Below are 20,159 nucleotides of genomic sequence, written 5' to 3' on the forward strand. Positions count from 1 at the left end.
TCATGGGGATTGTGGACCCTCAGACCCATTTCCACTCAGCAGGTCAGCTTGTTCAGGCTGTTCAGGATCCCCAGTCTGGCCTGGCTCCGAGTCAACCTCCGGTCCGGGGAAGAGAAGGGAAGTGGAGCTCCTTGGTTCAGCCAGGGCCTCCTTTGCAGACCAGGAAACATCAGCAGCTACTTGATCTGAAATGTCCTCCTGCTCAACTAGCAGTGGGATGCCGTAGACTTCCACCTCGCAGAGAGTGAGGTGCTCCTTGCGGTTAGGGTTGTGGATGTTCACGAAGCGAGCAGGGAGCCCATAGCAGCAGAACCTGTGGATGGAGCCTGGGGACGTCTTGTCAACTGTGCCACACCTGTGAATTAAAACATTTGAGTTGTATGATTTTAATGCCAGAATATAATTCAAATGTTATGTATGGTGTTCAGTACACTGGTGAACCAAAGGAGGGAAGGGGTTAGTAAATTATAAAATTTAATTTAAGCCGGGGGGTCACAACTACAGATCAAAACAGAAGGATCCTCTTCCAACCAACAGTCCACACTTCCTACTAGCATAGCGACAAGCATACCATGTTAGTTTAATTAAGAATTGAAATGAAGTGGGGATTCTTGGACTTCTCCCTCAAGTCTGATCAGTTCAAGCAAGTCATAAAATGCATCAAAGATGAGCTGCAGTCTCAGTCTAACTCCCCATTTGATCTATTTCAGGAATTTAGCATTGTGTTCTGCTTTATAATAGAGTTTTTTAATTTGTTTGTATCAGATCTATTCTAATGAATCTACTGGTCGAACGTCTCACGAGTTAATTGTGGAAAACCAACTCTTTCTATAAAAAGCTCTACACTAGGTTTCTCCTGTGAAAGGCAACCGATTCAGAATCCCTCTTGCCCCTCGCCCGGCATTTAACACTTCCCAGATATTCTCGTCAGTCTGCTCCAGCAGCCCATCTCCCAGCAGGACCTCCGCATCCCTCAGTCTCCCTGAACAGCAGTCTCTCCGGTTGACGATCAGAATCCAGCTGATCCTGAACCTCTTGTGCAGGTCTAATCGCCACCAGGCTCCCGGCTCCTCCTGGGTTTGCGAGCAGGACTTAATGAAATAGTTTGGGTCACTGTTCCCATCAATGGCATTGACCGACCTTCCTTCGGCATTTAACGTGGAGGACTGGGTAGCCTTGCCCTGGAGTGCAATGTTTCTCTCTGCAAAAATGGGGGAATTAGGAAAACAATTAAGGCAGATGTTTTCAATCCTTTGCGGTCAATCCCACCACAAACAAGGATGCCAGTTGCTGGGAGAGTCCTGAAAGTCAAGGAGTGAGTGTTGGGACAGAAAGTCCCAGGCCACTACTGCAAAGGATTGAGTCTAAACCGTAGGGTGTGGGTACAATCATGGACCTCTAGCCGATTACAAGCATTATTCAGAATGTACACCACCAAGATCCCCAAATTAGATGTTAAAGGGTACATGTTCTTGCACACAGGCCTGCAATACCAGAAAACTGGCCCGGATCCTAGTCTCCCTCATCTCCCAAGTTCGCACAATTCCCTAGCTCTCAGCAGAGGCAGTGTGAGGTCGTAATGCTGCATCACTGCTGCAGGCATAGAGACCTCAAAAGCACTGTTACTGGGCCCACATTTGCAACAACCTACAACCAGATCTGATTGAAATTCAAAAGAACTTTATGGGGAGAAGACAACTGGCGAGACTCACCTCTCGGGAAGCGCGGGCAGACCTTGGATGGGCACACTGCGTAGATCTCCACCTCGCACAGAGACAGGATGCGTTTCTCTGCCGCCAGGATAAGGATGTTGACATGGCGCCCCTGCCGGCCGTTACAGCACAAGGTGTGCACTGAGCCAGGCCACGTGGTGTTGATGATCCCACACCTGCAGGGGGAACCGCTCCATGAGCAAAGTCCTACAACCCGCAGCTACAACATCAAGAGTCTTGTGAAAGGACACCTACAAGAGGTGCTCCAACCAAAATGCACAGGTGGGAATTGGGTAAAGAATGGGGATCCCATTTAAAATAAAGGTCATGTCAAAAGCAGTCAGAATTGGAAGATTGCCAGTGTGTGGTCAGAGCCCCTAGGTCCTTTAGCTTTTATAGCCAATTAATAGTGACTGAAAATCTTGATCCCAAGCCATTCAATTAACTAGTTGATCTCTGCATTTGCACTGATGTGCTTCTATGTACCAGAATTTACCAAGAAAAGCAGGAGTGTTTCAGAATATGGTGATTGTCAGTTTCACTAGAATTAGAACAAAGTTTACAAACAAGAGGAGGCCATTCGATCGAAAATGCTTGTTTGGTGTCCATTAATAACTAAGTGATCCAAGGATCCCATCCAGTCTGATTTTAAAAATCAGATTGTGAAGGTCTCCCGTTTTCCATCTTGAATGCCTTGAAGCCCAATTTCCATTTGTGTCCCCGGGTGCGTGTGTCCCTGCTGATCTGGAAAAGCTCCTCTGGTTTGATGTGGTCGATGTCTTTCATGATTTTGAAGACTTGGATCAAGTCCCCACGTAGTCTCCTCTGTTCCAGGGTGAAAAGGTTCAGTTCCCTCAGTCTCTCAGTAGGACATTCCCTTCAGACCTGGAATAAGTCTGGCTGCTCTCCTCTGAATTGCCTCTAGAGCAGCGATATCTTTCTTGAAGTGTGGAGCCCAGAACTGTCCACAGTATCCAGATGAGGTGTAACTGGTGCATTGTACAGTCTGAACATTACTGCCCTTGTTTTAAATTTTACACTATATACCCTAACATTGTTTGCCTTTTTTATTGCTTCCCCACATTGTTTGGATGGAGAAAGTGAGGAGTCCACATAGACTCCTAGGTCTTTCTCATGCATCTAGTTCTGTTCCTCCCATAGTGTAATTATAGTGGACATTTTTGTTACCTGCATGTAATACCTTGCACTTGTCCACAATGACAGAATGAGGGTCAGACTGCATTGATCGTAAGCACAGAACCCCCTACCTGTAATTCTCATTTCCGTGGTTAACCAGAGAGTTGCCCAGTCGCACCTCCGCCCCCATCAGGCGCTCGTGACAGCAGTCCATCCTGTTGAACACCACGACAGCAGACACCCGCACTGGGATCTTCAGGTCAGCGCGCCACCAGGGGGACATCTGGTACCTAGAGACGTGAAGTCAAAGGCTTGTTGGTGCCAAAGACAACCATCAAAAAATACACCAATCTAATGGTGTTTGAGAACTCATTACAATTTAACACTGAATGGAAGTGGAATTGATTTTCCGACCCCTTCCCTTGAAAGAGTAAATCCACTGGTAGTTCACCTCACTTTGCTTTACCCCATTAACACTTTACTTTACAATACCAAGGTACCTACTACAAGCAAAGGCGAGTGTTCGTCTAATCCAGCAGGTTTTAGTCACTTTATATCATCACCTGCATTAGATCTGGTAAAGATGTCAAAGTGGTTCCATCTAACAAAGGACAAGAGTTGAAGAAAACTACTTTGAAAGGAATGCCGAAAGTCAGGTCCTAGAGGGCCCCATTCCTGCAGTTTCACATTCAAGCTAAACCTAAGTTTACTTAAACCCCCTTACCTAATCTGGGTGGTTTAAAAATTAAAGGTAGATGTAGAAATCTAAAGTTAAGTTAACTTAAGTTTTGGAAGCTATACATTTAAGTTAAATTAAGCAAATTAAGGTTTCAATTAAAACTGATCTCTGTTGGAAAAAAAAAAAACAACAGGACCGTGGGCCCCCGAGTCCAGGGACGGGAAGTACTGCCACACAGACCTGGTGCGAGTGCAGCTCCACATCACATAGAAGGGGTTGCGGTCACCATCGGTGGCATGAAGAGACACTCCAGTCTCGGTAAAGGTGGAGGACTGGGTCGTCTGAGCTAAAAGTGCCACGTTCTTTTCTGTTTGGAGAGGAAAGGAGGAGAGGGAAGTTTTACCTTGACAGCAGACTGAAGAAAAAGACTTGAAAAGGTAGCCTGTAGCGAGATGTACTTTTACAGGATGATTTCATACAACATTTTGTACATTGTAAACCATGACACCACAGTTCTTAAACTGCTCATAAAAACTAGCACGCCACCCAGGAGCAAAACTTTCCCAATTTTTCCCCATCACATCTCCCAGACCTTTCTGCCTGCCTTCCTTCCTAATGAGACGCTCCAGCTGTGGAAGGAAGAGAAATTGTCCATTACCCCCTGGCAGCCGTCTGCATATGGGCACCGCGACTCCATAGACCTCCACTTCACACAGGGTCAGGAAAGTGGTCTTCCTGGAGAGCACGTTTACATAGCGGCCCACTCTCATGGCACAGGAGAGCACGTGGACCGAGCCCAGATAGGTCCCCTTGATCACACCACACCTGCAAAAGAACCATATGAAAGAAGACCTTAGAAAAATTGTGAGATTAGTCATGTACTAGTTTTACATTCCAATTACTTTAAAGTTGGTTTCACTGGAATATCAGGGTCTCCTCACCTGTAGTTGTCATTTCCATTGTTGACAAGGGAGTCGCCTAGTCGCACCTCGGCGCCCTTCAGCCTACGGAAGCAGCAATCCTGCCGGTTCTTCACCACCACCGCTGACACCCGGTACTTCTTCCGCAGGTCCACTCTCCACCAGGGGGCTGGCTGGTGTTCAGTCAGCGTGCAGGACGCCTCGTACAAGGCGGCGCTCCAGTTGTTGTCGATGGCGTTCTCTGCGTCGCCGATGCTGTTGTAGGTGGAGGACTGCACAGCTTCCCCTTGCAGAGCTACATTACCATCTACAGGGTGGAGGGGGAGTAGTTAGACAACTTCATACCGTCAAATGCCCACTGGGGGTATGGCATACATTGGTGGAGGAGGGGGGGGGGTTCTCTCAACCTGAATTTCCCAGGTCTCTCTCCTAGACGTCCAATAATCCTGTAGTGGATTTAAAATGTATTTACTTGCCTACCATTATCCATCCTGTGTCTACGGGTGAGCTATTGCAGAGATTTATTCTTATGATTACGGTTATTAAACCTGTATTCAGTTTATAGATCAAATTTGCACACATGAAGCTTCAGTACCTTAGGTCAATGCAAAGTTTGAAGCTTGCCAAAGAGTAGCTGCTCAGCTCCATCAAAGTATGGGCAGAGCATGGATAACCCTACACTTGTAACCATCACCACATTCCTGCCGACATTACATGACAGTGCTGCAAGCCATGGGGACAGGCAGGCATTTACAAGAAATGCCTCGGAGGTGTTTATAATTTAAACCATGAGAATGAATGTCCAAGTTGATGCCACATTAAGTATTAAGAAGCAGCCCTACCCACCACCACGCCCCCTACTTCACCTCCAAGAATGCGGACACTGCCTTCGCTGATAGGCACCCCCAAGACATCCACTTCACACAGAGACAGGACCCGTGAGCGCCCAGGGAGGACGATGTTGACGTAGCGGGCGGTCTTGCCACAGCAGCAGAACATGTGGAAGGAGCCTCTGGTGGCGTGGGTCACCTGTCCACACCTGCACAGGACAAAGGGGACAGGTCAATTCAAGCGCCTACACAGAAGCCATGAAGGTGCAAGAGGAGACATGAAGGAGTCATGGCTAAGCAATAAGGTGGGGACCAAAATTATGCTTAAGCAAACTACTCATGCAAAGGTTAACAAGGTGAAATGAGTGATCAAATTATAATAAGAGCTCAAGTGGAACATCCCCCACCCCACCTTCATGGCTGCCAATGACACCCACCCTCAGAGCTCAGGTACCTGGGGTTGATGTTGCCGTGCCTCTCCAGCAACTCTCCTGCACGGACTTCAGCTCCCTTCAGGTCCTTCCAGCAGCAGTCATCTGCCCGATTCACCACCGTCACCAGGGTCACTGCATAGATCCCCGGCAACTCCAGACGCCACCAAGGGTTGTTCTGCCGGCCAGTGCTGGTGCAGGAGCCGTGGAAGTAGGAGGGGCTGTAGTTGTCGTCGACCCCGTGCAGTGCGGCGCCCTGGCTGCTCTCATTGGAGGACTGGACAGCCGTGCCCAGGTGCGCCACATTGACCTCTGTGGAAAGGCAGAGACTTGTTTTTCCTGAATGAGTTTTCATTTTAACTTTTGCATTCTTCTATGGAAAGTTATTCTACAATAGAAAGAGGGCTATAGATCTAGATTTAGGGGGTCTTCCAGGACCAGGGCTGGGAACCAATGATTTAGAGGTTAGTTGAATGGGCACGGCACAGTTAATGTAGGGCCGATCCATCTTAAGCTCCGGCCACCGTGTAACAGCCCAGGTGCTGCGATTGCTTGCCCATGAGTTTCCCCACATGGCCTCAATGCGGCAGCACCCCAAAGCACCAGGCAGAGGTTCAGCACACTGGGCCCACGATGATGGACACTGGTACCTGTGAAGTAGTTTGGAAAGCAGCTGGGAAGCGGCACGGCGGAGATCTCCACTTCACACAGGGTGAGGTGGCGCTGGTGCTCAGGGATGGTGATGGTGACGTAGCGCCCCTTCCGCCCGTCGCAGCAGACGGTGTGCACGGAGCCAGGGCCTGTGGAGATTATCACACCGCACCTGGAAGGCAGGTGGAGTCATGGTTACCGAGGAGGCTGTGTTCGGAGGGGCAATGGAGCTGCAGCAGACTTGTGTCTCTGACCCTGGGCTCCATTTCCGTCTCTCCCCAAGTGCTCACCTGTAGTTGTCCCTTCCTGCGTTCAGCACAGAGTCCCCAAGCCGCACCTCCGCACCACGCAGGTCCTCGTGACAGCAGTCTTTCCGGTTGACGATGGTGACTGTGGTGACCAGGTGGGTGAACCCTAGGTCCACCCTCCACCAGGGCCAGAACTGGAGTTCGGTTTGAGAGCAGCTCCCGTGGTCATAGATATCATCACGGTTACCGTCCACCGCATTAAGAGCCAGCCCCAGTTCATCTTCTGTGGAGGACTGGGAAGCCACCGTATTCAGAGTTACGTTTTGCTCTGTGTAAACAAAAATAAAATGCAGTAAAGGGAAGCCAATAGTCAGGATAACTCCAGAATACCATTCAAAGCAGATTTTGTAGCAGGTCACCAACCTTGTCCCAGGAGAGCCACAAACATGCAGGGTCTCTAGTCAATTTAGTTTGGCGATTTATAATGAAACCAAACAGTCGAAATCCATCGAGCAGTTAGTCTGGGTTGAATATCACAGACACCGACTCCCCAGGGGCAGGATTGGCCAGCCCTGGTCCAGCTCTTAAACACCTATGAAGGTGTCTCATGCCCTTTAAATAGGGTTCTGCCCCAACACTGTGCATTTCAATTTAACTGGAGGGGAAACAAAATCCTCCAAGGCTTGTACAGTGCATAGAACTCGGCATTTCTAGGTCTCGAAGGCCCCCCGTGATACGCTTGTATTCAGATCTGATACCCAGGCAATATGCTGTGCATGCTCCCCCACCATAATGCACATGCTCACAATAAAAATGAAATAAAGGAAAGGCAGCAGTTGCCCACAGCAGTGGCTCCCAGCCCTGCCCATGTCTGCTGGCTGGTTTCCACCTACTGACTGACAGGCACTCAGCATCTGTTAAAGAGGTCAATTAAGAGCTCAGATGAAAATTAACCAGCAGAGACAGGAGCGGTGGGGTTGTTACATCAGGGCCAGGCTTGGGAACCACCAGCATACAGAAGGTGCACCTCTGCTGGGGGGATAGCATACCCCCAGTGAGGTGAGCACAGCGGAGCGGCACAGCGTACACCTCCACCTCGCAGAACACCAGGTACTGGGGCTTGTCAGGAATGACCACGTTCACATAGCGAGCGGTGATGCCCTGGCAGCACAGGGTGGGAAAGGAGTCATCGGTCAAGGGTGGGATGGAGCCACACCTGCAGGGACACATGCCACAGTTTCACCCTTAAACACCGCAAGAGCACCGTCACCTTCACCTTTTAACCCCAACATCCACTTAATGCACCCCCCCCCCACACCCACACACACTTTAAGCATGTTAAATGTTAAAAATATAAATAAACTCTGGTGTATGCAGGAGTGTAATTGAGGATAAAGGCACTGAAAACATGAAGTTGCCAGGCATTTTTATGGAGAGGAACAGCAAGGTGTAATTATGCACGACTGACTTTGAGACACTCCTCATGACGATTAATGTGATGCATTAAAACGGAAGCAATCCAAGATCGGATGAAGTAGCAAGTTAAACTGCTGTACTATGCAGCAGAGGTTCGGGGTGCACCCCACAGTTTGGGAACCTCTGCTGTATGGGTAAAGAGTTGAATGGGTAAGTCGTCAAGACGAGACCCGCAAAATCCACGTGGGGATCATACAACCATTCATTGCCTCCCTGCTATGGACCCATATGTATAGGGAGGGTGCCAGACAAAAAGTTCAGGAACCTCTGTAATACAGGACTAACACCTCAGCACCTGCGATATACGTCATGCTTGAGACACACACACTAATCAAGTCTCCTCTCTTAACCTTCAACCTGAAGGCAAACTTACCCTGGAAAATTGACTTGTGGTCAGACTGCACATTTAGTTATTCCAATTCTAGGAAGCAGCCAGTTTCACAGAGACAGCATTTGCCAACTCACGTGACTGATTAATTGGCCATGTGCATCAAGAGAAGCTCAGGTGCCTCATTGAGTGCAATGTGGGGTTCAATGTAAACATCCGCAGGCAGGACTGACAGGCAGTGAGGAAGCTGGTGTCACATTTATTTTTTAAACAAGATCAACGTTCCATGGGCTTGAAAGGTTAGGAAATACTTCTGCAGAAGATACCAGAAACCTCCCTTCCCACGCACACCACTTGCATCCAGTCGAAGCCCCTTTCTGTTCCTTCACAAAGATGGCACCCTCCACCAAGAGTTCCCTGCTCCTCACTTGTAATTCTGATTCCCCTCGTCTCGGAGAGAATTCCCCACACGGACCTCCGCTCCCTCGATCATGACACCCCATCCGGCCAGTGGAATAATGGTGACCGAAGAGACACTGTAGAAGTTCCGCAGGTCCACCCTCCACCACGGCTGGTTCTGGTACTCCGAGAGGATGCAGGTCTTCAGGTTGAAAAAGTTGCTCTTCGAGCCGTCGATGGCATTCTGGGCAACGCTGTAGTAGATGTACGTGGAGGACTGGACAGCCTCACCCAACAGAGCCACGTTCTGCTCTGTAGGAAGGAAAGGATTAACCAGTTAACCTCAGCACGGCAACAATCTGAACCCAAACACAATTCAGGATCAATTATCAAAGATGGGGATTGGCTTCAGCCCTTCACAGCACTGCTTCTCAAGTCTAACCCTGGGGAGCCATTTGTAGGATTCAATGGAGCTCAATTAATAGAACTCCATATCAATGTTCAGTTTGACTTAAAATTGTTAAACTTAAAGTTTGAATATTAAACTGCATTATATACTTTTACACTGAAAATGTCTGCAATTGCTAACTAATAAACTCAGCCAGATTCAGCCAATTAGTTTAATTTGACTCGTACATTCTCCAAAAACCTGGAGAACCTCGGTTTCATTTTATATTAAACATGACATTCCCCAACATGCTAAACGTTTTAAAATTACAACTTGGAAGAAAAGGGCCATACAGGCCTTTATTAAACAGAGCTTTGAACCAAAACCAGCAGGTCAGGGGATTCAGGTCAGCTTAGAATTGTTTTTTGTTAGCAAATAATGTAGCCTACTGCATGGATTCACACACTGAAGCATGAGTAGTCATTTGCCATTAATAATATTAAGAATGCATAACAATACATCATTTAAATGTAAAAAATCCATTGTGCGACTAGGGGAGTTTTAAACGCCTACAGCAGCGCCGGCCCCTCACCTCCGGGCAGCCGCCTGCAGCGCTCACACAGGCCGACGCCGAGCCAGCACAGCACAGCCCAGATCTTCATCCTGAGCGGAGAGCAGACGCGTTCATGGGAATGAGCAGAATTGACAAGAGGACCCTACAAATGACCACACGAAGGAGGGGTTTTCCCACACTAGACCAAATACAAGCGATTCGTGACCTTGAGGCAAGCCCCCGCGCCCTCAGATGCAGGCAGTGCTACTCAACTTCACTTCTTTCACAGCCGCCAGGGTCCCTATGTAGCCTCCCGCTGCGGCGGCCAGGAGCGCCTGTTAACGCCCGTCAGGCCGCTCAGCCGGTTCTTGTTGGCGCTAATCGACCACTATGGGCTGCATTATGGGGATTGACAGGTATTAACAAACACCCCAATTAACAACCAGCCACTATTTCAACCTTTTCCTCTGTCTATACATTTGAGTTTCTCCATACTTACACTACAACGTCTGTTGCTACAACATCCACCATCATAATAATAACCAAGATCATAGGCGCCGACTGGGGTCTCAGCCCCCCGGGATTGTGATGAGTCACTTAATCATTAAAGGAAGAAAATAAATCAAAAACGCGATTCCAATTAGATTGTCTTTTACACTGCAGTAATTACAGATGATCAATGCGCCTCATAGAGCTTTACTGCGCCGTCAGCCCCCCGTTACCGGAGAAACACCGTGTGCTAATTGACGAACACGGGCCACAATGTAGCTATAAAATAAGAGCAGCGGGTTTTATAGCAGTGCTTTTATCTGACAGAGGTCGTAGGGGGTGAGTAACTCAGCCCCCCGGGAATTTAACGACTCGGCTCTGGCTCTCTGACCGAGGGACTGTTTTATTGCAGGTGTGTTTTGTGTTTTTTTCCTGTTTTAGCTTTATTGTTTTAGTTAGTGGTTTTCCCAATGCGCGTTTACCCGTTTCATTTGTATTGGGAGCAGTGCACTTGTACCCATTTATACAGCTGGGCATTTTACTGGAGCAATCTAAGTGAAGTATCTTGCTCAGGGGTACAACAGCGCTGCCCCACCAGAGTCCAGAGCCCTAACCACTCCTCCACAGTGCTGCCCATCTTCTCAGTCTAGATGAGCGGTTCCCAGCCCTGCTCCTGGAGGAGCCCCTACCCTGCTTGTGTTCCAGCCAAGCTCTTCATTACTTAATAGAACTCTTAATTGAAGAAATTTCCTAAATCAGAGCATTTTAATTATTTTAAAGTAGGGGTTTTAAGTTAAGTATATAATTGTATAGATAACCATTCTTTCATTACATAATTTAAAAAGTAAGGTTCAATTAAGCAATTGAGCGCTCAGTTGGAACAGAAAGCAGCAGGTTTGGGGCTCCTCCGGGAACAGGGTTGGTCTAGATGGTGCAGCTGAAGCTGTGTGTTTTTTTTTTTTTTTTTTTTTTTAATTAAAATTTGAGTACTGGGAAAAACGGCTTCTTCAGATCTTAACCTGACCTGTCACCTATAACTACAGCATGCAAACCTTGGAGCCCTAGTTATAACATAGCACAAGTAAAGTGAAAAAACAAATCGTGAATTTGACAATAATAATAATAATAATAATAATCAACCACGTCATCATAATCTCAGTAGAAGTACTCAATTGTGAAGCCAAATATCAAGCACATCTGGAGAAAGTGTCCTCCCCCGAGTGCGGTGTGAACGCAGCGCGGTGTGTCCTGATTCACTGCCAGCAGGGGGCAGCACTGCTGCGAGGGGCGGCGGGCGCTGCTTGATGCATTGAGTAAGTGTATTCAAATCAATAAACAGAGTCGATATAGCTTTGAAAACTACTGACACTATTAACGTGAGGCGGGTGGAGTAGGAGACGAGGACGCAACGGCGCTATAATATTAATAGTAATAATAGGTCAAATTTCTTGATTTGAAGCCCTGTGTTTGAGGTTTAGTCGGTCTGTGCCGGATGAATATCCACAGCTCTGGTTTTTCATTTTCACAAACTCTGTGAAGGTGCATGAACAAGTTCAAAATCTATAAGAATGTGCTCCATTGTGGAAAACTACCATGCAAAATAAAGGCACATTTATATGTATTTGATAAATAAGTGTATTTAAACGGTTTCCAGTCAACCTCGCTCTCCGTGGCCCGGGCACAAGGAAGCTCATTAGCAGCTGCCAGGAGCATTGCGCCCCATTGGCATGGCCGATCCGGGCGCATTGAAAGTCCACAATGGCCCTCTTCATTAGCACCGTCTCCAATCAGGGCCAGGGCTATTCTGGGCTGCGGCTCTGTTCACTGACATGTGATCAGTCTAGACACTTTCTGTCCTGCTCGCTCCATTGTTTTTTAAAATATGCCTAATGTAGTGTCAATTAGCGCAGCTGTGGCCGCTGAGCCTCTCTGGGATTGTGATGTCCTGTGTGTGGACAGATTTAGGCATCCCGCCTGCTGTCTCCTCCGTGTCCTCAGGGTCGAGGTCATGAGATGCCATCCCCCCAAGGGCTGATTGGCCAGCCAGGATTGTAGAGAATCATGGTGACCCCTTTGAGGTTAAGTCCCTTAAAATGTCTCCTCTTTTTATTTTCCAAGAAGCTCTGGGTCAATGGTGCAGCTTTCGCCTGTCTCTCCAGTGTGGGGGACAGCGACAGGGCGAGTAAGGACAATGTTGCAATTAGTCACTGCGTCTGCTCGGATCCATCATGCTGCACTTTACTTGTTTTTATCTATCCATCTGTTTATTTGGTTGATGCCCAATGTTATTTTCTACGCCAATTAGCATCTGTATAATAAGTTACAGGGAAATGTAAAAATCTTGCATAGTGCACAGAAACCGTGTGTGTTGCTAGTGCAGCGTGCTTCAGCAACACAAACCGGCGGCTGGACATGACGACACCTGGAACAGGCATTGTGTGTAAAACTGTTACTGTAATTTGTAAAAGGTAGAGGGATGCGTCACCGTAACAAACTCACACACGGAGCCCTGATACACCTGGAACAAAACAGAGGCCAGGCAGAGAGCACCTGAGTTGAGCCCCCCGCCTCAGAGAGATGTAAAAGCCCATAGCAGCTGTGTGTTTTAATTATATATTATATCACCTGCGGGACATTTTAAATAATGCGAGTTAGCATATTTTGGTATTTTTTTGTGTTTTTATTGTGTGGTATTTTTCACTTATTCACTTATTTCTTATATTAACACATATTTATTCCTATTAAAATCACGTTTGTTTAGTTTGCTTTCCTCCACTTCACAGAATTGCACATGTTTAAATTTAAATTGAAATATGCACATGGCTAACCATGCATTCACGACAGTCCCCGCTTATTCGCCGGGTTAAATGAGATTCAATACCTGACAATGAGCACACCTGTGAGGCTGGAGATGAAAAGCTCCCAGGTGTTGAGCGTGAAAAGGAGGGATTGCAGAGCAAGGGGAAGGAAGAGCCGAAGGTGAAGAAGTGAAGTGAAGTGAAGTGAAGTGAAGTGGCTAAGATTGACCCAGAGAGCCACTGTATCTCTAGAGAAGGCAAAGCGCACTGGGTTGTTTTACAACATTAGAACCGCAGAACCTGTGGATAGTGACACTTTTATGTTCCACTTGCATCCCTTCGTTTCTTTGTATTTTAATGTACTAGGACACATGGACTATTGCCTGCCCCAGTCCAGGTCCTGGTGCCGCCTGAGAAGAAGACGGTCCTTGCAAGATTTTTGTTTGTTTGTTTGTTTTAACCTTTTTATTGTCTTGTAACGCAAAGAGGAAGTCTGCCTGATTTCATATATAGATACTTGTAATAAATTGAACCCCCAATTTAAAAAAACCTAAATCGAAGGGAGAGCTAAGAGGTACTCTATGTAAAATGAACATATTTGGGGATTGACAACCTCCCAACAGCTCCTAGCGCCTGTAGACAACCTCTAGATGGCATAGTTGTGCTTCCAATAGAGTTTTATGTCCCAGTGGTGCAATCATCCACTCTGTGACACCTATGTATTGTGTTGTGCAGTACACACTGATGAGATTGTGGCCCTTTGCATGCACATGCAAAATATGAGAGGGGGAAAAATAACTTGCAAGAGACTGGTGAAAATGAGTGACTCTGGACAATCCCGCCTGTGTGCCCTGACTGCCCGGCTCCCTCCTGCTGGAGCCCTAGCACCGTGCTGGCCAGCTCGGTCTGTGTTCTGGCCCTCAGCTCGGCTCCTGGCCTGAGGGGGTTAAATTCCTCTCTGTGTGCCATTAAGACTGACCCCCTTTTCTCAGGTTTACTGCACTCCAACATCCTGCTCTGGTTTTTATGGGCTCAGGCTGACTCATAATAGGGCCCCAGGTCCACGTGCGGGGGGGCGTCCTGTTAACAGGGACCTAACAGTGTGTCCTGTGTGCTGACGTTCAAGGCTGCTGGATCCTGTGCAAACTGTTAGATGCAACACACACACAGAGCCCACCACACACAACACAGATCACAAACACACATACTCACACACATGCACATACTGTATATACACACAAGCACACACACATACTGTATATTTACACTGGCACGTAGACATGCAAGACACAATCAATAGGTGATCGATACAAAATGAGAGGAATCTGTCCATTCTGCTCCGCTTCTCCTGTTTCTAATACACTATTGATTCATTTCCCTCATAAAAACACAGACCTCATTACCAGCATGGGTGGCCGAGCTTTACACATGTGCCTGTGACGATCTCTCCCTCTGTCCGTCTCTATGTACAGTTGTGTTTAGTTGACTCTACATCCCCCTCAGTCCAGTTCAGTACGAGGTGGTCCTCTTGGTTGGGTCTCTTCTGAGCCTGACATAGATATCAGGTTTGAGTTCATGTCGCACACACACATGTGCATGAATACATAGACAGTGAAGCCCCATCTAAGGCTAAACCCCTCAGTCATCCGTGCTGCAGCTCCAGTACCGGGGAATCAGGGAATGAACTGGACTGCTGGGCTCGGCTGAAAATGAGCCATCAAGGCACTGGAGGAAGAATAGCACAGCGCCTCCTACGAGAGACATGTAAAGAATGATGAAAATGATTGTTGTATAAGGATACAAGCTGTGGGAAATGTTAGTGTGCAAATCTTCTGTGATGCGGAAGAGGGGGCAGACATCGTGGCCAGCCTGGCCTGACAATTGATCAGGGACATGAACTTCATCTTAGAAGCAGCAACAACCAGCTGAACTGACCTCCCACCTGCATTGCAACTTGAACTTGATTGCACCAAGAAAGGATTATTATCCCTCCCTGCCCTCTGTCTGACACGTCCGCAGCTTCCTGTCTGTCGGGTCAGCAGCGCCGCAGACCGGGCGCACAATCAGTGGCAGAAGTCACTGAACTGAGTTTCTCACTAGCCCCATTCAACAAGCATACAAAATTATTAACAGCCTACTTAAAAAAAAAGCAGGCACGAAATTCAAATCAATCAATTTTTATTCAGTGCAGTGCCCTTTGCAGGTTAGCCACAGAGCACTTTACATATTGAAAACAGACAAACAAAATTAAACAAATACATAAACCACAAACAATAAAATAAACCTTTAGACACGGAGGAGAGAAAAATACAAAGTCCTATGGATGACAGATTGTTATAAGAGAAAATCAACCTCTGAGGGGTCCATGGTTTACTTTAAGGCCTAGACCTAATGGCTGCCTCCCCTCCAGACAGTATCATTCTGATATATTAACACACATAGACTTTTTAACAGTGGTTGCTATTCAATTTCAGTGTCTTCATGACCAGCAATTGGTGATCTGGTTAGGATAGAATATCAGAACAGGGACGGAAACGAATGCGCCTGCTTTTCCCTCAGCCTCACTCACTTCCTCACACCTTTACAAATTTTCACATTATGAATTGAGACCAAAAATAAAATACTCCGTGTCCTGTACTATTGATTTAGTAAAACATCTCTGATGCTTTAATGGAGAGACCGGTCTCTGTGTGTGGCTCACCGTGGGCGCAGCAGGGCAGCTGCTGGTCACAAGACAGCTGAGCGCCGATTGTTTCTGGACAGAGGGATGTATGATCAGTGCTGGAAGGGAAAGGGAAGGGAGGCAGGGTGTGCCGCGGAGCCGCAGTGGAAGTCCACCGTGGGCCGAGTGTGACGGAGCTCCGCAAGTCAGGTAGCAGAGTTTTCGATGCTGACTTGGCTGCGTATCTGGTGCGATGACAATCATTCCTCGATTCCAAGTCATCTGGGATTCACTCTTTGCCCTACTTGGCAGGCAGGGACGGAGAATCTCCCACACTGGATATTAATGTCATCAGCAAATGTAAGGCAAGCTCCAGACACTGTGTGAGAGAGAGAGAGAGAGAGAGAGAGAGAGAGGGAAGGAGGGAGGCAGTGGGGATTAGGTATTGATTAAACTGTCATTACTCTATTTGTGGAAAGGTATTCAATTTCATCAACGCTGTACACACAGTCAGGAATTAGCAGGACCTCTATCCTCCTGTGTCAAACACACATTCATATATACAATAAAACAGGCACAGAACAAGCTGAAGAAATGTCCACCTTCTTGGCACCGCAGGACATAACTTTGCTGTAAAAGAACTGGTAGGAAGGGTAACATTTCCTGTACCTCAAACCAGCAGGTCTAATGCGCTTGCTATCCATGACCTGGGCCAGTCTTCCTCAAACAAGAGCTCCAGGGATGAATGGGGGTCTTATGTGACAGGCCAGAACCCCCCCCAACACACACACCCCTCATAAAAATAAAAATAAATAAAAATGAAACTTTCCCCTTAGACCAGGGTGTCTGCAACTCCTTCCCTGACGAACCATGGGGGGTTGGAAATGCTCACTGCGTAAAGGCCTGGAAAACATGATCTTGTGCCAGTTCTGGAAATGATTAATCCAATTAAGTCATTGAGAGCCAGAGCAAGAAAACAAGAGCAGGAGACGCTGTGGGACGAGGGTCGCAGCCGGCTGCCCTAAGACCAGCGGGGTCAGGGGAGATGCTTCTGTCAGAAAATCTATCTGGTTATATTTGCTGATAATCTGTCAACAGCGGCACCTTGTGTTGCACACGTGACGAATTCATCATTCAGGAAAAAAGTCCATGGTGACAGCGACAGAGGACAATCCTGAAATTGTGTCTCGCTGTGCGCCAGCCTATGCCATCCTACACTCACGCTGAAAAAGCTCCCTTGTGAATGCTGTGCTTGTGAGGGTGCCTTTAAATTGTGCGCTGCTTTTAACGCAGCTGCCCTGACTTTATGTGAGTGCTGGGGAACCGCTGTCTGGCCGAGCCCGCTGTTGGAAGCGCATGATTCACATTGGCACTGTGTTAACCTGCTTTGGGGAAACAACAACAACAACAACAACAACAACAACAACAAACCTGCAAAGACAAATCGTACAACTGGGTTGGACGGTTATTCAGCGGTTCATGCAGCTCTGGACAGAATGCTGCACGAACGATGCAGGAGGAATGAAAGGAGGCCATTTGTAAACTTTCTTATGTTTTTATAAGATGGCGACTTGCACATTATAGGTATTGGCCACAGTGTGAAAATGAAATGAAATGAAATACCTACACTACCCTGTATCGGAGCGCATAGTGCTTGTGCCCCAAGCTACATCAGTCATTAAAAACATCTCAGAATGGCAGTAAGTGCCGGTGCTTCAGGAGAATGGCCTTCTAAATGACATCATAGATGAGTTAGCTTGACTGTACAGAAGTACACTCTTTACTACTGCCGTCCCCTGCCTGCCTGTTGTCCCTTGTTTCTGGACTTTTCCATTCATTAATAATTGACAACAGCAATACACTATGTTGAATAATAATACTTAATGTAATAGGACTGCTAATGACCATCAGCACTTTGCGGTCGCCGTACAAAGCCGAAGCCCGGCGGTGTGAACTCTGGGGGCGTGGCCTCGACTCTCAGCGCAGGGTGTCGTACAGCATCAAATATAAGCGCAGCGCCGAGTCTGCGCTGTTCGTACAGTACAGTGGAGTAGAGCAGCAGAGCTGGGCTTTGTTCTGCATGTGTGTCGCCGTCTATAAGTAACAGCAATAGATTGTTTTAAATAACTGGAGAGAAATGTACGTGTTTTGGATTTTTACATGCTATTGTAGATGTATAGAATATAATTGAAAACAATTGAGGTGGGGAGTGGCTTTGAAGTAGTTCATTGTCGTTCATAAAGACAATCGACTTTAAGAGGCAATGGGTTCCTATTAGAACATGAGAACATAATTCAGTGTCCAATCGAGAGGAGCCCATCCACCCCATCGTGCTCGTTTGGTGTCCATTAATAACTAAGTGATCAAGGATCCTATCCAGTCTGTTTTTGAATGTTCCCAAATTGTCTCTTCAGCCACATCGCTGGGGAGTTTGTCCAGATTGTGACGCCTCTCTGTGTGAAGAAGTGTCTCCTGTTTTCTGTCTTGAATGCCTTGAAGCCCAATTTCCATTTGTGTCCCCGGGTGCGTGTGTCCCTGCTGATCTGGAAAAGCTCCTCTGGTTTGATGTGGTCGATGCCTTTCATGATTTTGAAGACTTGGATCAAGTCCCCACGTAGTCTCCTCTGTTCCAGGGTGAGAAGGTTCAGGTCCTCAGTCTCTCAGTAGGACATTCCCTTCAGACCTGGAATAAGTCTGGTTGCTCTCCTCTGAACTGCCTCTAGAGCAGCGATATCTTTCTTGAAGTGTGGAGCCCAGAACTGTCCACAGTATCCAGATGAGCTCTAACTAGTGCATTGTACAGTCTGAACATTACTGCCCTTGTTTTAAATTTTACACTATATACCCTAACATTGTTTGCCTTTTTTATTGCTTCCCCACATTGTTTGGATGGAGAAAGTGAGGAGTCCACATAGACTCCTAGGTCTTTCTCATGCGTTACTTAATCTAGTTCTGTTCCTGCCATAGTGTCATTATAGGGACATTTGTGTTACCTGCATGTAATACCTTGCACTTGTCCTGAGTTATTGTTTGCCTGCTGTGTTGCAGGCGTGTTTAATATGCAGTTTGATGTGGCTGGTGTGTACAGTGCAGCACACACATCTCCCCTCAGACTGTGTGTTTAGGTTTAATTGACGGTGCTTCTCTGCTAAGAGTTACGGTGGTGGGAGGCGTGTCTGAGGCCGGACCGGCGCAGAGTAAACACTGAGCAGCGGCGGCGCAGCGGCGGCGCAGCGGGAGGCGCGTCTGTCTCGCACGTTGTGGCCGGGCGGGGAGCATCTCTTTCTCGGGCGCCGTGGACGTGCAGACTCGGTCGGATCCGTGCTCGGAAGGGGCGTTTCGTGTCAGCGCGCACCGGGAGAGGATGCCGCGCTGCTGGAGGAGCTGGCCGCACAGTCTCTGGGATCCATAAGGTCCGCTCTGCCGATTGAAGACGAGCTGGTCCTGCAGAAAGACATCTGACACAACGGGGATTGCGAGAACGATCTGGAGATCATTCAATACGGTGCGTCGGATTTGCTGCACGTTTCTTTGTTTGGTTGCTGCTCTTGCTGGGGCGACAGCCCAGCCTGTCTGAACACCCCGGCGCTGGGATCCGTCCGATGCGGCGGCGGGCTGTCGACCACCGGGGTCCCGCTGGACTGCAGTTGTCACCGCTGAGCCGGACACCTCGCCCCGGCCCCTGTGCATGAACCCCCGCCGCACACAGCCTGCTGGCCAGTGACGATGACCATGTCCGTCCCGGAGAGGAGCTCGGGGTCCGGCGGCAAGGAGGAGGAGAGCGAGGACGAGAGCGAGATCCTGGAGGAGAGCCCGTGCGGCCGCTGGCAGAGGAGGAAGGAGCAGGTACGTGTGCGCAGAGCCCGCCGGGCGAGGGGAGAGGGAGAGAGAGGGGGGGAGAGGGGTAGATAGAGGAGAGAGGGAGGGGTAGATAGAGGGGGAGAGGGAGAGAGAGAGGGGGGGAGAGGGTAGATAGAGGGAGAGAGGGAGAGAGAGAGGGGGGGAGAGGGGTAGATAGAGGGAGAGAGGGAGAGAGAGAGGGGGGGAGAGGGGTAGATAGAGGGAGAGAGGGAGAGAGAGAGAGAGGGGGAGAGGGAGAGAGAGAGAGAGGGAGGAGGGGGAGAGGGAGAGAGAGAGAGAGAGAGGGAGGGAGGGGGAGAGGGAGAGAGAGAGAGAGAGAGAGAGGGGGGGAGGGGGAGAGGGAGAGAGAGAGGGGGAGAGAGGGAGAGGAGAGGGAGAGGGGGGGAGGGGGAGAGGGAGAGAGAGAGAGAGGGAGAGGGGGGGAGAGAGAGGGAGAGGGAGAGAGAGCGAGGGAGGGGGAGAGGGAGAGAGAGAGAGAGGGAGGGAGGGGGAGAGGGAGAGAGAGAGAGAGAGAGGGGAGAGGGGGAGAGAGAGAGAGAGAGGGAGAGGGGGGGAGAGAGAGCGGGGGAGAGGGGGGAGAGAGGGGAGGGGGAGAGG

The 20,159-nt window shown here is 48.4% G+C and overlaps 1 protein-coding gene across 1 annotated transcript; it reads right to left on the reverse strand.

Moving 5' to 3' along the window:
• LOC136712135 (uncharacterized) lies at nt 1-10,059 on the reverse strand. The gene is made up of 14 exons (XM_066688698.1): nt 9,792-10,059; nt 8,841-9,123; nt 7,658-7,824; nt 6,651-6,936; nt 6,360-6,532; nt 5,733-6,021; nt 5,315-5,487; nt 4,470-4,755; nt 4,187-4,353; nt 3,769-3,895; nt 2,981-3,139; nt 1,713-1,888; nt 910-1,201; nt 1-355 (listed from the first exon to the last, which is right to left on the reverse strand). Exons 1-14 carry the CDS (start codon nt 9,859-9,861, stop codon nt 1-3), a joined length of 3,003 nt encoding a protein of 1,000 aa, XP_066544795.1. The 5' UTR covers nt 9,862-10,059.
• Nucleotides 10,060-20,159: the final 10,100 nt, after the last annotated feature.

This window comes from Amia ocellicauda, chromosome 2 (genome assembly GCF_036373705.1).
Source record: "Amia ocellicauda isolate fAmiCal2 chromosome 2, fAmiCal2.hap1, whole genome shotgun sequence".
NCBI classification, from domain to species: domain Eukaryota; kingdom Metazoa; phylum Chordata; class Actinopteri; order Amiiformes; family Amiidae; genus Amia; species Amia ocellicauda.

Coding starts and splice junctions, on each gene's coding strand:
- LOC136712135 (XM_066688698.1), bottom strand. CDS start 9,861: ATGAAGATCTGGGCTGTGCTGTGCTGGCTCGGCGTCGGCCTGTGTGAG. Junction 3,896..4,186: donor ATGCAGACGGCTGCCAGGGG/GTAATGGACAAT, acceptor CTCTCCAAACAG/AAAAGAACGTGGCACTTTTA. Junction 3,140..3,768: donor TGGAGCTGCACTCGCACCAG/GTCTGTGTGGCA, acceptor TCACGTCTCTAG/GTACCAGATGTCCCCCTGGT.